This window comes from Myotis brandtii, unplaced genomic scaffold (genome assembly GCF_000412655.1).
Source record: "Myotis brandtii unplaced genomic scaffold, ASM41265v1 scaffold486, whole genome shotgun sequence".
In the NCBI taxonomy this organism is placed as follows: Eukaryota; Metazoa; Chordata; class Mammalia; order Chiroptera; family Vespertilionidae; genus Myotis; species Myotis brandtii.
In genome coordinates this window covers 1,290,118-1,306,463 of record NW_005368569.1, presented here as the reverse complement: position 1 = coordinate 1,306,463, position 16,346 = coordinate 1,290,118, and the positions used below count along the sequence as shown (strand labels likewise).

The following is a 16,346-nucleotide window of genomic DNA, read 5'->3' as shown; positions in this document are numbered from 1 at the left end:
GTCCCCAGGGGAGCAGGAGCTGAGCCGGCGCCTGCAGCGCCTGTACCCCGCGGTCAACCAGCACGAGACGCCGCTGCCGCGCTCCTGGAGCCCCAAGGACAAGTACAACTACATCGGCCTCTCCCAGGGTAACCTCCGCGTCCACTACAAAGGTATTAGCCTGTTTGGCGGAGGGAGGAAAAGGCCAGAGCGTCTGCCGAGTGGCTGTGCTGCCCAGTCCTTACCCCATCACGTCCCTTCTCCGGCCCTGTGCTCCGAGTTAGGCCCTAGTCCCTGCGGGTGTCCAGCGTGGTGGGGCTGACCAGGCCGAGGCTGGAGTGCCTAGTCTGCTCTGCCCTGAAACACCCGATGTCAAGAGAACTGCAACAGGTGTGACCAGACCCAGTGCTCGGTTGGACCTTCCACCCGAGGGCCTTCCTGCTTGTCCTGGGATAGCTCCAACTCCAGCTGGGCCCTTCTTACCACTGCTTGGTTTCAGCAGTGTCTGAAGAAAGGGGTAAAGGGATAGTCACATCTTCTCCAGGAGCCAGAGGCCCATGGGCTTGCTGATCTGCCAGACTCCCAGACTGGTCCTGGGGTTCTGTGCTAAAGTTGGGGGGGGGGGCTCCTCCCCTGCTCTCCCAGGTGGGCTGCCTGTATTCTGGAGAGTCTAGATGACAGGCAGTTTTGGGAAATCTCTCTCATGTATCCACATTGCCTGTACCCTCCTTTGGTTTGTGTGGGAGGGTTGCTATTCTCAGGAGGAGGTGAGCCAAAGGTGGGAGGTTTATGTGTTTGTTCAGTTGTCTAATTATTCCTTAGACTGTGTCAGAGCCTCCTCTGGCCATGGAGTGGTGAAGTTGCCATGATCAGAGAACAATGAGGTGTCTGCCCATTTGCATTTCCTTGTGCTGAAATTTATCCCTTGCCCTCTCTAATTAGGTCATGGCAAAAATCACAAAGATGCAGCCTCAGTGCGTGCCACCCATCCCATACCTGCTGCCTGTGGCATTTATTACTTTGAGGTGAAGATTGTCAGCAAAGGAAGAGATGGGTAAGCCCCTCCTTACCACCTTCTTTCCCCCAGCACCAAGCTGTTGCCTGTGGTCAGAGTTCGAAGTCTCCTGGCTGACACTTGTGAATGTTGTGTACCTCCAAGCCACATGGGTCTGGGCTGCCTCTGTTACCTGACTAGGCATCGCCTGGGTTAAGCATCAGCCCCTGATGACAACTAGATCCATCCGGGGCAGAGGAGGGGACTTCTCTTTAGTGATGAGATATCTCACAGGTCAGAGAAACAAGTAACAAGTTTGCATTAACCATTCAGCGCTCGAAATGGGGAACCCCCCACTGAAGTGTGGTGTTTGTGACCTCCCTCCTTTTCATGCTCTTACTGCATTCAAGGTTCGTTTTATGGCATTTAGTCATGTAGAGGCCCCAGTAGCCTTCAAAGGGGTAATAGAGTCTCTACAGCATTCATCAAAACTGTGGCAGCGACTGGCCTGTCATCTCAGGGTAAACAGCATGCACATGGTCAGAATCAGCTGACTTTATGCTGCTCATAAACTTGTTTTTCTGTCCAGGGACTTGAACACCAGTTGAACCAGCTTTAGGAAGGCCCTCATTAAAGTCAGCATGAGGGAGGTTCCCTATTTTATGGTGATCTAAGCAGACACAAGGCATCAGAAGGAAGAGTTTTCATTTTTCTTCTTCCTTTTTCTTCTCCCAGTCTCCCTTTTTTCCAGTGATTGTGACAAAGCAGGTGTCTAAGTTATGAAATACATGATTGCAACTGTCTTGGAAAGGCTTTCCTCATCAGACCTTAGGTCTGGTGTGGGAAGTTTGCCAACCCCCTCAGTGACCTTTGTGCTAACCCTGAGTATGTGTTTTTGAATATTCAGAATGCTTTCTCTCTCCTAGGAACTGTCCCCTTGTGGTGCCAAAGGGCTATACTGGGGACAGGATGGCCGGAGTCAGAGCTCTGCCTGCTTCCTCGGTGACGTTGTAACATCCCTGCCTGAGAGGGTTGTGTGATTGTGGGTGGAATGTGGGGCTTTCCTCATCTGCACTCTGGGGAGGTAGGCCAGCAGCTTAGATGCTTTTAACTCCATAGTTCTGTGATTCTGAATTCTGATCATGGGAAGCTATTGTATTTTTTACTTTTATTCCCATCTGGTGCTTTTACAGATATGAAACATACTATTGGAGGGCTTTAAAGCTTCTATTTTCCCTTCCCACTCTGTGATAAAAGCACATATATTTATGTGCTTGAACTAGTGTGAATGAGAGTGGTGTCTTAAAACAAACTTGTGAGCCTTAGCTGGTTTGGCTCAGTGGATAGAGCGTCGGCCGTGCACTGAAGAGTCCCAGGTTCAAAACTGGTCAAGGGCACGTATCTCAGTTGCAGGCTTGGCGGGGCGAGTGCGAGAGGCAACCATTTCATTTGTCTCTCACATCGATGTTTCTGTCTCTCCCCCTCCCTTCCACCCTCTAAAAATCAATGGGAAAAATATCCTCAGGTGAGGATTAACAACGAGAGAGAGAGAGAGAGAGAGAGAGAGAAAGAAAGAAAGAGAGAAAGAGAGAAAGAGAAAGAGAGAGAAAATCCTCAGGTGAGGATTTAAAAAAACACAAAACACTGCGAAAACAGTTACAGTATAGACTGAAATGTTGGTGCTGGAGTCTCATATTGCCGAAGAAACTGAGGAGCATTTTTTAAACTTGTAGGGAGGAAAATGGATTGTGTTCTCTGTAACTGAGAGAGAGAAAAGAAAAATTTTTCAGAAGGGGAATGTTGAAACGTAGACACCTAGAGTCCTTCATCTAACTTTAACATTTCAGTTGTAAGTAGATCTTGCTGGAAAGGCCCTGTGTCTTGTTAGATTGCCTTACTTAGGTGTTGCTACAAAACTAAAGAGAGTTGGGCATCTTTTCTCAGCTTTTGTTTTCAGCATTTTTACATATGGTAACTGTAGCCAGTGAGCTAACCTGGAACCCTCAGTTTGTTGTTGTTAATCCTCACCTGAGGATATTTTTTTCCCATTGATTTTTAGAGGGGAAGGGAGGGGGTTGGGAGGGAGGAAGGGGGAGAGAGAGAAACATTGATCTGAGAGACACATTGATTGGTTGCCTCCTGAACTCACCCTGACCCTACCAGGCTGGGGATCAAACCTGCAACCCAAGTAGATGCCCTTGACCAGAATTAAACCCTTGATCCTCCTGTGCAAGGGGTGATGCTCTAACCACTGAGTACACTGGCCAGGGCAGGAAACCTCAGTTTTAAAAAGGTGCAGGTGGTCATGTATGCCTTGGTAGCCTGCTTCAGTTGACTACTGTCAAATGGCAAATATATGCACATCCCATCATGGTCTCTTTATGGAATTCCTGAAAGCCTTGTGGCTAGGGTGTAGCCAGTTGTTGGTATGGGCTAGGTGTGGTTTCGAGGAGACCTAGTGCAGTTATGGAACAATTATCAGCTTGTTTCCTGTTTCCTGTCAATGTTGGAGGTGTGTTTCTGACCCGGGTTTGGTCCATGACCCAGGTGTTGGCTGGTGGCGTAGCTTTTTTGTATTATCTAGTTGATCCTCACAGTGTCCTGGAAAGTGTGTGGAGCGGATGATGATGTACCTATTTTGTGGATGAGCCCTGAGCCCCTGGGATGTTTGGTGATCTTTCCTGGCCTCAGGGCTTAGGGTGTGCAATAGAGTAGCTTAACTTGTCAGATGTCCTTGCCTGCTCCCAGACATGTGTCTCCATGTTGCTGCTGCCTTTCCTCATTGCATTCCTTCCCTGAGGAGAGTGATAGAATGTCCATTTAGATTCTTAGGGGATCACCGTGTTCTTAGGGGACAGAACTAAAAGGTGCCAGACAAGTGTGGCATGCTCTGACTGGGCTTGGTTGACTTACCACCTCATTGAATCTGTAAACTTGTTTTTCTGTTGATTTGAGTATGGGCTTCTTCTGTAAAAGATATTTATGAACCCAATTGTCAGTGTCAGTATTTTCCAGAACGGCCTTTGTTTTGCAATATCTTTTGTAGAAAAACATCCTCTGCACACTAAGCTCATCAAATTAGAAAGGTTTCTTTTTAAAGGTTCATAGAAAATTTAATCAGACCTACTGTGTGCCAGGCCCATGCTAGGTGCAGGGAGAACAAAGGTAAAGCCAGTACAGGCCAGCCTTGTCCTCAGGGAGCCTGTGGCCTACTCAGTAGAGAGTGGACTGAAAGACTCTAGAAGAGGAGGCAGAAACTGGGCATGGTCTTGAGGGACAAGTAAGAGTTTCCCAGCAGGTGAGAACGTTTGGACCTGAAATGAGTTAGGTTGGTAACTAGCTTGATGTCAGGTTTCTGGACTTTCTGGGTACTCCCCAAATAGAAAGAGAGTGGAGAAGGAGGGACTGTGTTTGAGCTAAGAGCTTAGCACAGACTGATGGAATTCAGATACTTTTTGCAGAGTCACCAGAGCTGGGAACCCCAGGAGCAGGTCTGGTGGGGTGAGGAGACATCAGAGCCCTGCCAGTGGTGCCAGGAGATAAGGGCATCTGGGTTGATCGTGTTAGGAAGCCAAGGAGGCCCTGAAGCTGAGGGTCCCTTGGGGAAATGACTTGCTCAGTCAGAGTTTGTGGACCTTTGGGTGTCCACAGCAGTTAGTGATGACACATGGAGGGTGTGGCTGACCAGGCTGACAGATGCTCCAGGGTGACCCTCAAAATAGATTGTAACATCATCCCAGTGGTGGTGGCCTTCTGACATGTGATGGATGGCTCTACTCAAGAACAGCAAGCCTGGGCTAGAGCACTGAATAGAGTTGTGGGACTCTCCTCTGTAGCTGGTGCCTAGGCCCTGAGAAGGGCCTCTGGCCACAGCCAGCCTGCCTTTGCTTGCACTTGCAGGGACTTCCTTTGGCCAGGCAGCAGTGCATCCATCCATTAATTCTACACATCACAGTGAGGCACCCATTGTTTTGTTCCAGTCCTCGGCCTGGGCCCCAGGAGCCCAGGCATGAGGTCTGTCTAGAGAGGAGGCAGATATGCCTGTACACTGGAACTCACAAAGTGGTGTAGAAAAGGCCAATCAAGGTGTTTTATACCCAGGGGTGACCCAGAGGTTGGACTCCTCTTGTACCTGAGAGTTTGGGGAAAGCTTCATTGAAGAGGTGATGATTCTACATCTGGAAGGAAGAGTTAGAGGGTGCCATGAACAAAGTGAGAAGCAGATATTTCAGTCAGAAAGAAAGTGCATAAAAAGATGTAGAACACAGAACACGAGCAGGCAGGGGCCAGATCAGAAATACCTTCGGTGCTATGGCCAAGCAGCATGGGCTTTATCCTGAGTGCAGTAGCAGGGTATGAGGACTTTGGATCTGTTCACACTTTTGAGAGTGGAATGGGGAGAAGAGACTCTTCTGGTCTGGGTTAGCCAGGCCCCTCTGGCTGAGAGCCCTGGCCAGTGGTGGGCCAGTGGCTTTAGGTTCCTTGACTCCATGCTTGGTTTTCCCACAGCAGATGACTTTTTTCTTTCTTGGCTGACATTTATTTTGCATGGAGAGCTGCAGAGGTGGGATGTTGAAGACTGATAGCCAGAGAGGCTTCTCAGAGGTGAAAGGACTTCCTATACAGCTGTTTTCTGGTATTTTGGTTTTACCAAGACAGCAATGAAGACAACACTGTCTGTGATTTTCCATGGAGACCCAAAGAGCTACTCATTCAATGAAGATCTCACCTGCCACAATTCGGTTTGGAGAGCCACTTCGGCTCAGGTCCTCTTGCTTAGGTCTGGTCTCTGCATTGTCCAGTGCTGTTGAGAAGTTTGGCACTCATCTGTGGACCTGGGGAAGGCCTTGTCCTGTCTGCCCTGAAAAGTAAGTGCTGTCATTGCCTAAGGCAGGTACAGGTGGCAATTGTGCCCTGTTCTCCCTGACTGCCCCCTACCACTGATGGCATCGTGGGCAGATGCCGAGCTGTGGGCTGCATCTCTCCCTAGTAACACATTGCACTGTTCTGGAGACATGGAGTATTTGGGCTCTGGAGCATCTTGGAGTATTGTACTGCTTGTGTTGGGGGTTAAAGCCCAGGTCTATTTGGATATGGGGTGAGAGGTCTGGAGTCCACGTGGTATCCATTTTTCTGGTAGGACCTGATCCTGCTTAGAGCATATCTGGGCCTCCCTGGGACCTTCTGCCCAATATATGTCACCATCTGGTTTCAACTGCAGGCTGAGAGTGAGGAGTGTGTGGCTTCTTTCTTTATAACTGGGGACTTTCTTGGTCAAGGATTAGTCTCCAGAGAAATTTCTAAATTTCACTTCACACTGCACCCTCCCTTTCCTGCCCCCCATTTTGTTCTTTTGTGTGTGTTTGTTTTCTGAAATGTTTGGTCTTTTCTTTAGATGGGTCACCACGTAAGGGAGATTCCCTGTTAGAGGGGAAGTGGGAGCTGGAGCATAGGAGGATGGACTCAGCAGCTCTGCATGGCAGGCACAGTGAGCCATCTTATCCCGGGTCATTGGGAAGGAATGAGGGCTCCAGAGTGGTTCTCTGTAGTCAGGGGTCAAGTTGCAAAGAAGGGACTGGTCACTGGGAAAGAGATGGATAACGTGGTGTCTAAATGCAAGGCTGTCCTCTGCCTCTTCAGAAATTCTGTTCAAAATTCACATAAAATATCATTGTAGCTCCAGGATCCTCAGTATTTGGTTGTAATTGAAATGTAAGGTCATGGCTCTATTGCTAGAAACGAGGCTAGAGGACTTAGTGGTGGAACACAGCCCAGTTCATTTGTCATGAAGGGGCCAGAAAAAGATGCTCTGGGCAGTGTAGGGAAGTAAGGGAGGGGCTGGGTAAGGCTCTGGCACCCTCTGGAAGGCTCTCTTCCTCTCCGACCTCTTGGACCTTAGAGATGGCCTGGGATGCCATGGCAGTTTAAGTTCTGGATGGCAGGTGAGGCTCAGATACACCCACTGCCCCTCAGCTTTCATGGCAAATGTTGCTGATAACAGCATTCATTCTTGTCCAGACAAGAGCCCCAGAAGTTTTTTCACTGCACAATGCAGTAGGCAGCTGCTATTTTTTAGTCAGAGTTTCATATTGAGATAAAACCGACTCGCCCTCAGGGTGGGGGCAGTTGGAAGATGAGAAGAGGTGGAGAGAGGAGAAGGGCAGTTGTGCCCAGATGGTCTGAGGGCCCAGCTCGTGTCTTCTAAAGGACATTGTTGAGGTGGAGCTGAACTAAAAGCAAAGAAGCAGAGGGATGGTTTGTTGAGTAGAACTGGTTGTGATCCAGTTTACAAAACAATATGTCTGAAATTGGCATGCGATATTTTATAGAATGCTCTTACTAACTGTTGTGCTAGGAGTTTATCAGTAGTTATAGTTGCTTTAAAAATATTTTTTTAATCCTCACCTAGATATATTTAAAAAATATATAGATATGTTTATTGATTTCAGAGAGGAAGGGAGAGGGAGAGGGATAGAAACATCAATGTTGAGGGAATCGTTGATCAGTTGCCTCCTGCACACCCCACAATGGGGATTGAGCCCACAACTGGGGCCTGTGCCCTGACCAGGAATCGAACTGTGATCTCTTGGTTCATAGGTCTATGCTCAACCACTGAGCCACATTGGCTGGGCCCAAGGATATTTTTTCCATTGATTTTTAGAGTGGAAAGGGGTGGGGGGAAAGAAACATGAACATGAGAGAGACACTTCAATTGGCTGCCTCCCCCTTGCACCCTGACTGGGCCAAGGGTCCAACTTACAACTGAGCTACCTGCTCTTGACCAGGAATTGAACCTGTGGCACTTTGGTATGTGGGTTGATGCTCTAACCTCTGACTTAAACCGGCCAGGGCATAGTTGCTTGTTTGTTTGTTTTTTAACCAAAATGCGTTTTTATTTTATCTATAGATTAATTTTTTAATTATAAAATAATACATAGGATCTTTCAACACCTGACATAGTTACATTAAAAATGGACAACAGAGGGGAGGGAGGTTTAGATAAACACAGGTGATTGCCATTATGTATGTTTTATCATTTAAGGCCAGTGTAGAAAACAGAAAACATTCCAGATATTTTAAGTGGAAAGTGATTTAATACATGGAATTTGATGTTTTCAGAATCATTGGAATAGAATTTCCATGTAATGGTGGGCTAGGTTACTTGAATAAGACCCTCTGCTGAAAATAATGAAACGTGTTAAGTTACACATCAGCAAACTCAAAGCCAATTTCTGGATGAAGACCTGTAACTAGAGAGTTAAGGGTTAATGTCTAAGTAGCTAAGAGCATTTACCATGTCCACACTCAGCTTTGCACCAGCTCTGTAATTACACAGAGCCAGAGAGGTAGAGGATAGGGGCCAGAGCTTACTAGAAATGGGATCTGGTGGCACCCCTTTCACATTAAGCTGGTGTGCCAACTGGCTATACCCTCTGGTTAAGGCCAGTATATTTGGTTTTTGAATGTGGCAGCCTCTGGAAAGTCAAGGCTTGGTACTTGAGATTCTGTCTGCCTTTTAGGGAAGGAGCCAGAACCCAGGGTATGTGAGTAACCTGCCTACCGCCACCCAAGAGGGCTGGTCTGTTCCTTTCTGTCTGTGGGCTCCTGGGTGTTTTGATGGTGCTGGTGACAATGGATGCATGAGCTCTCCTGACACACATTCAGAACAGCCTTATTTCCTGCAAAGCATATCCTGACTCAAAGCCCCTTTGCCTTCAGGCCTCTTCTTCCTTGGATGGTGCTCATGCTGAGTTCATTCATCTCTGTACTGCCCCTCCTCTCTGTGGGCCTGCTACCTTTTGGTGGATGGGATGATGCTCTAACCAACTGAGCCATATGGGACTTCTTTTTTCTGGCCCTGATGTGAGGCCAGAATACTCTGAGACCAGAGTTGGGCTCAGTGGGTTACTGGGTGGCTTTCTGGCAGAGGGTGAGGGTGGGGGTGTGGCTGCTAGAGGAGCAGCTTGCACACAGTAGCCAGTGTCGTGGACTGTGGCTTTAAGCAGCTCCATCAGACTATGAAATAGAATCCCCAGCACCAAATAACCCTCATTTCAAACTTAAATGTCAGTCGGTGTTTTTCCTGAAATGTCTCTGAGGGACCATTTTTATAACCATGGTCCCTGAGATCTCTGTTGCGAAGCTGTTGATTTCTTTATCTGGGGCAGGTTCTGATAGGAACAAGATTGGCGGCTTGCTGAGCTGTGGCTAAGGTGTTAGATGTCAAGATGAAGCTGTCAGATGAGATTCCAGTAGCTCCTTGGGGGTCTGGGGCAGGGGCATTCGTGACTGGCCCTTTCACCAGAGAATGGCAGCGGAGTTGGCACTTTCCTGAAACCCCCAAAAGCCACCAGCCCTAAGGCTGAAGAGCTTGTTGCCTATCTCCTCTTTGTCACTACCACCAGAGCTCTGTGGGCCTGGATACATCCAGTTGATAGAGCTTAAATTAAAAATTATTATGTCCCATAGTAATTGGTTCATATACCTTATGCAACATTTATTAAAAGTGCCTATGAACTTGCCAGCCCATAAAATCCACCTTCCCTCTAAGAAATTGATAGAAAGTAAAAGGAGTTAGGTCTGTGTTTTTCACTCTTGTCAACTGCTGCGTACTTGTAGTGGTGACTTCATTTTTAAAAAAAATTGATTTCAGGCCCTAACCGGTTTGGCTCAGTGGATAGAGCTTTGGCCTGCGGACTGAAGGGTCCCAGGTTCGATTCTGGTCAGGGGCATGTACCTTGGTTGTGGGCACATCCCCAGTAGGGAGTGTGCAGGAGGCAGCTGATCGATGTTTCTCTCTCATTGATGTTTCTAACTCTTTATCCCTCTCCCTTCCTCTCTGTAAAAAATCAATAAAATATATATTTAAAAAAGATAAAAATTGATTTCAGAGAGAGGAAGGGGGAGAGAGGAGAGAAAACATCTATCAGTTGCCTCCGCATGTGCTCCAACTGGGGATGGAACCTGCCACCCTTTGGTGGATGGGACAATACTCTAACCAGCTGAGCCACATGGGACTTGTTTTTGCTGCTCCCGATGTGAGGCCAGAATGCTCTGATGCTTTGCACTGTGCTCTGTGCCAAGGCCTACTCGTCTTATCTGGGAAAGCCAGGTGAGGTTCATGCTGGCACACAGAGCCAAAGAGGTGTTCTTGGTGACTCTGTGTGTGTGTGTATGGTAAACTATATATAGCATAAAATATGCTATTGTGACCATTTTTAAGTGGTTCATTCAGTGGTATTAATTACAGTCACAATGTTGTGCAACCATCACCACTATCTATTTCCAAAAGTTTTCCATCATCCCAAACACAAACTCTGTACTCACTAAGCAATAACTCCCCATTCCCCCTCTTCTCAGCCCCTGGTAACCTTTTATTTACTTTCTCTCTCTTTGAATTTGCCTGTATAATTCATATAAGTGGAATCAAACAATATTTGTCCTTTTACATCTGACGTTTTATTTCACTTAGCCTAAGGTTTTCAGGGTTTATTGATGTTGTGGCTTGTATCAGAATTTCATTCCTTTTTATGGCAGCATGTTAATACCACATTTTGTTCATTCATCTATTGATGGACGCAGGTTTTTGTCATCTTTTGGCTCTTGTGAATAATGGTATGAAGAACATTGCCATACAAGTATCCGTTTGAGTTCTTCCTTTCTGTTATTTTGGGTGTATACTTAAGAGTGGAATTGCTGGATCCTTCTATGTTTAACTTTTTGAGAAACCACTTTTTTCCCATAGTTACTACACCATTTTACATCTCCACCAGCAATGTATGAAGGTTCCAGTTTCTTTCCATCCTCACCAATACTTGTTATATATTTTTTTATCCTCACTTGAGGAAATATATATGTACATATATATTTTTTTCTTAGTATGATTTTATTGATTTGAGAAAGAGAGAAACATCAGTCGGCTGCCTCCTGCACGCCCCCTGGGGATGTGCAGGGGACTGAGCCCGAAACCCAGGCATGTGCCCTGACCAGGTGCATGAGTCGATGTTTAACCACTGAGCCACACCAGCTGGGCATGACTGCTTTTTGTATGTTGATCTAGTATCCTGTGACTTTACTGAGTTTGTTTACCAGCTCTTGGAGGCTCTCTTTGTATTTGGGATTTTCTATATATAGGATCATGTCATCTGCAAATAGAGATCGTTTTACTTATTCCTTTCAATTGGATGCCTTTTGTTTCTTTTCTTATCCAATTGCTCTGGCTAGAACTTCCAGTACAGTGTTGAATATCAGTGGTGAAAAGTCTTGTTTCTGATTTTAGGGGAAAAGCTTTCAAACTTTTGCCATTGAGATTGTGAGCTGCAGGTTTCTCATAAATGCCCTTTGTCATGTTGAGGAAGTCCCTTTTTAGTCATAGTTTTCTGAGTGTTTTAATCATGAAGGGATGTAATGGGATTTTGTCAAGTGCTTTCTCTGTGTCCATTGAGATGATCATGTGGATTTCTTTTGCTTGTTCTATTAATGTGGTTTATTATCAATTACCCTTGCTTTCCTGGGATAAAACCCACTTGGTCATGGTGTGTAATCCTTTTAATATGTTGTTGGATTTTGTTTGCTACTGTTTTATTGAGGATTTTTGCATCTTTAGTCTTAAGGCATACTGTTCTGCAATTTCCTTTTTTTTCTTTCTTTTTTTAAAAAGAATTTTTTTGTTGATTTCAGAGAGGAAGGGAGAGGGAGAGAGAGATAGAAACATCAGTGATGAGAGATAATCATTGATTGGCTGCCTCCTACTTACCCCTTACTGGGGATTGAGCCTGCAACTTGGGCATGTGCCCTTGACCAGAAGCGAACCCGGGACCCTTCAGTCCACAGGCCAACGTTCTATCTACTGAGCCAAACTGGCTAGGGCTTTTTTCTTTCTTTTTGTAAGAAAGCTGAGTACAGCTGCTTTTAAATTTTTTTTTTTAATTTTAGAGAGAGAGGAAGTGGGGGGTGGGGTGGGGGGAGAGAAACACCGATTTGTTGTTTTACTTATTTATATTTTTATTGGTTGCTTCTTTTATGTGCCCTGATCAGAGATCCAACCTGCAACCTTGGGACGATAATCTAGCCAACTGAGCTACCCACCACAGCCTGTATTTTTTCTTTCTTTTTAAATTATAAAAGAGAGTTTATTTAGAAAGTTACAGAGGTAGTAGAAGTGAGCCAGCTGGGCTGCCTATGCTCAGGAAATAAGTTACAGAGGCAGAAGGGCCCTTGGAGCTTAGGAGAAAGAAGGCAAAGGTAAATTGCCTGGGGGTGGGGGGAAGGCACAGGCGTGCACCCGGGAGGGAGAGTGCACCTCTTTTCTTTTTGTAAATATATATCTATTGATTTCAGAGATGAAGGGAGAGGAAGAGAAAGATAGAAACATCAATGATGTAGGTCATTGATCGGCTGCCTCCTGTGCCCCCCACACTGGGGATTGAGTCCACAACCTGGCATGTGCCCTGACTGGGAATCGAACCATGACTTCCTGGTTCATAAGTTCATGCTCAACCACTGAGCAACACCAACCGAGCCACCTCTTTTCTTTTAATGTCTTTTTAAAAAATATATATTTTTATTGATTTTAGAGAGGAAGGGAGAGGGATAGAGAGATAGAAACATCACTGATGAGAGAGAATTATTAATCAGCTACCTCCTGCATGCCCCCCACCGGGGATCGAGCCCACAACCCAGGCATGTGCCCTTGGCCGGAATCGAACCCGGGACCCTTCAGTCCACAGGCCGATGCTCTATCCATTGAGCCAAACCGGCTAGGGCCTTTTAATGTCTTCTTGATGGCGTTGATTGGTGGTGTAGGTCTACCCCATCTTGGCTGGCACCTGGATATAGCACATTTGCAACAGTACACAGACATTCTGCCAAGAATTGGAGTCTCTAGGTCAGAGCTGAGAAGGAGCTTCGGAGGCCATTAGTCCAGTTTTTCCTCTTCTGATAGGGAACCTGAGATAGGGAGTGACATCCAAGACCCACAATACTGAGTTAGGCTGGAGTGTCTGAGGCCAGAGCCTGGGGTGTCCCCAGACCCCTGCTGTAAAGAATTGCTGTCACTTTAAAACTCTTCAGGTGCTTCTCTTCAGGGGGCAGGAAGGGAATGCCAGAGGGACTGGATGGGGAATTACAGCAAAGCAGTGGTCTCCTCCCCCTTGCCTTGTTCTGAGTCTCTGGAGGGTGTGGAAGTCCAGAGGTCCAGTTTCTAAGGTCCTGTCCTCTGTCCGTCACCAGGCCTGCCTGGGTTGTGAAAGAATCGCTCGCCAATTGGAGCTATGTTGATCCTGCGTCATTGCAGCAGGGTCCCCTGAGTGTGTGCTCTGGGTCGTGCTTGGGATGCTCCAGGTGCCATGTGAACTGGAGCACCAGCTCCTGCACTGAGCAGGGATTTTGACCATTTCCTGCGGCTCACTCTTCCGCCCTCTTGTCCAGGCTCAGGGAACTGGGTGTACTGAGGAGCTGACCGTGAAGGCCTGGTACACCAGTATAGCCCTTTGGCTCTGCAGTGGGTGAGAGCCAACAACCTCAGTATGCGGCCATCAGCTGACTCTTGAAATGATTTTTCTATGACTATCAAAGTAATTTGTTTTAATTGTAGAAAATCTGTAAAACCAAAGAGGGAAAAAAAAAGAAGAATCCAAGCTGACAAGTGTGCTCACATTTCTCCACATGACTGCAGTGGTTTCAGCAGACAGTTGCTTTTGTGGAGAGTCAGCAGAGGGGGTGGAGGGTAGTATGGGCCGTAGAAGCCACCAGGCAGGTTCTTCTCCAGGGCCCCAGTTCAGCCCCGCTGGCTGCCGTGGATGGTGAGAGCCTCAGGGTGGACCTGGCTGTTTGGTCAGCCAAGGGCCTTTGCTGCAACTGCTGCTGCTCCTCCGCAGCTCTGTGGCGGATCTGAAACCAACTTGGCCTGAGCAGCACCCGCTTGCTGCCTCCTCTCTCTGGAGCCCAACAAAGAGGCAGAGTCACTCTTCTAACTCTAGGGCTTGTTGTGGTTTGGGCAGTGAAGGGTCGAAATTGAGAAGGTAGAGCCGGCTCATGGCCTCACTGCCACGAAGAGCTCATCTGTTGTCTCTCTATACTTACTGGCCGCCTCACCTCTCTGACAAATGGTACTTCTTCCCCATATTGCTGCATTTTGTGAGGGGGTAAATAATTTTCTCCCTAAGTTCCTCAGGTATATCCTGCTGCTTGAAAAGCGAGCCCTGCTCTGGCTGGGTGGCTCAGTTGGTTAGGGCATCGTTCTGATAAGATTGTGGGTTCAATCCCCAGTCAGGGCATATACAAGAATGAAGCAGTGAGTGTATAAATAAGTGGAACGACATATCGATGTTTCCCTCGCTCTCTCTCTTCCTCTCTTCCCCTCCTACTCCTCCCCCCTTCCTCTCTCTAAAATAAAAAGTAAAGAAAGAAGCACAAAAAGAGAAGAGAGGCCCAGTGGAGATGTGAAGTGTAGGGAAGTTTAGCTTTGTCTATTCCAGTCACCTGCTCGGGGGTGAGTGCTCTTGTTGCCTCACTCCCAGGCGTCCAAGGCAGCCTGTATGTTAGGTTAGTGGTTCTTAGCACCACCTGACCTGTTACCAAGAAGGAAACACATGCTCACTTCCTTTCAGCTCAGCAATCCCAAGTAAACAGGCTTTTTTAAAGATAGCAAGTTTCTTTTTTAAAATATATGTTTTTATTGACTTCAGAGAGGAAGGGAGAGGGAGAGAGAGATAAAAACATCAATGATGAGAGAGAATCCTTGATCAGCTGCCTCCTGCACACCTGCTACTAGGGATCGAGCCCACAACCCAGACATGTGCCCTTGACCGTAATCGAACTTGGGACCCTTCAGTCCACAGGTTGATGTTCTATCCACTGAGCCAGACCAGCTAGGGTCAGGCTTTTGTTGTTTTGTTTTTTTAATACATATATATTTTTTATTGATTTAGAGGAAGGGGGGAGAGAGAGAGAGAGAGAGAGAGAGAGACATCAATGGTGAGAGAGAATCATTGATTGGCTGCGTCCTGCACGTCCCCTACTGCGGGGGATCGAGCCCACAACCCAGGCATGTGCCCTTGGCCAGAATCGAACCTGGGACCCTTTAGTCCGAAGGCCGACACTCTATCCACTGAGCCAAACCAGCTAGGGTGAGGCATTTGTTTTTAGGTGTTCCAGGATCCAGGCCTTCGAGAATGGCATGCTTTCCTTTATTAGATTCCGACGCTAGAAGAGCCTCCAGTGCATGCGCTAATGGACAGTCATCCACCAGCAGCCCTTCCAGCTCTGTGCTCAGGTGCTCCTTTGTCTGATCCTGTTCAGTGGCTGCACTGAGGGCGCTCTGGACCATGTGACGTGCCCTTGGACAAATGGTGAACTCAGAGGCAGAGGTTAGATTTGAACCTGGGTCTGTCTGATACATTTGCTGTGATGCAGGTGTGTTTCCTGTTCAGATGTTTGTGCATAGTGTAAATGCCAGGGCGAGAGCAGAGCTGGAGAAAGGCCGCTGCTTACCACCTGACTGGCTAAGCACTTGGGCTCCAGACCTTCCACGTGGGTCTCAGAGAATTGCCCTTTCTTTGGTGGCTGGTTGTGTTGGGCAGTGTCCTGGGCAGCTTCTTCCCCATCCAGTAAGTTCACCATGTTCTCAAGAGTACTTGGCCCTTCCATGTCTCTCCATTCCACTGCTCCTGGCCTGTCCAGCCCTGTCATCTTCCAGTGGATGATTTTGGAACCCTCCAGTTTTGCCTCTTGGATCCATTTTCCAAATATCAGCTATTTGATCAGCTGTATCCTTTCTAAAGCACTTTAGCTTCTCATTGACCTCCCATGAAACTCAGACTCCTTAAGCCAGCATGCAGACCGGCTGGGAATAGCCTCTGTTTCCTGCTTCAGCTTTGGCTTTTTTAGGTCTACCCAGGCTGTGACCAGCTACACTGAACTTCTTTCAGTTCCTTGACCGTGGGGCTGCTTTCTTGCCTCCCTGTCTCAGCACATTCTGCTGGTTCTGCATGGAACACACTCCTCTTTTTCCTCTCATCTCCTTTACCAGGTTTTGGCTCAACCTTCACTTCCTCTGGGAATCCCCTGGTCAGTATGCCCTGATTCTCTGGCCTGCCCCTGACTTGACACTGGAAACCATTGGAGAGCAGGGACTGACTCCAAGCCTCCACCCTTGTGTCCCCAACAGCATACTGGGCACAGAGGATCTTTGTGGAATGGGTGAATGATTGTGAGGGTCTCTATTATACCTGTCTTTACTGAATTATTCAACTTTAGTAAGGACCCAACAACCCATGTATTTTCAAGTGCCACCAGAGATTAACAGAGGAGCAATAGTGTCAGGGTGACTTCCTAACATCATTCTTTCTGCTCCTTAGATGCAGAGGTACTA

At 47.2% G+C, this 16,346-nt stretch overlaps 1 protein-coding gene across 2 annotated transcripts in view; it reads left to right on the top strand.

Moving 5' to 3' along the window:
* RANBP10 (RAN binding protein 10) overlaps positions 1-16,346 on the top strand; it is a 52,108-nt gene that overhangs the window by 301 nt on the left and 35,461 nt on the right. Inside the window, exons 2-3 of one of the 2 annotated variants that reach the window (XM_005876411.2) lie at positions 1-152; positions 922-1,033. The exon at positions 1-152 is cut by the window's left edge and continues 30 nt beyond it. In XM_005876411.2, the coding sequence (XP_005876473.2) occupies positions 1-152; positions 922-1,033 (264 nt within the window). Of the gene's footprint in view, positions 153-921; positions 1,034-5,513; positions 5,842-16,346 lie in introns of those variants that run through there. The other variant, XM_014547834.1, reaches the window with a different exon arrangement.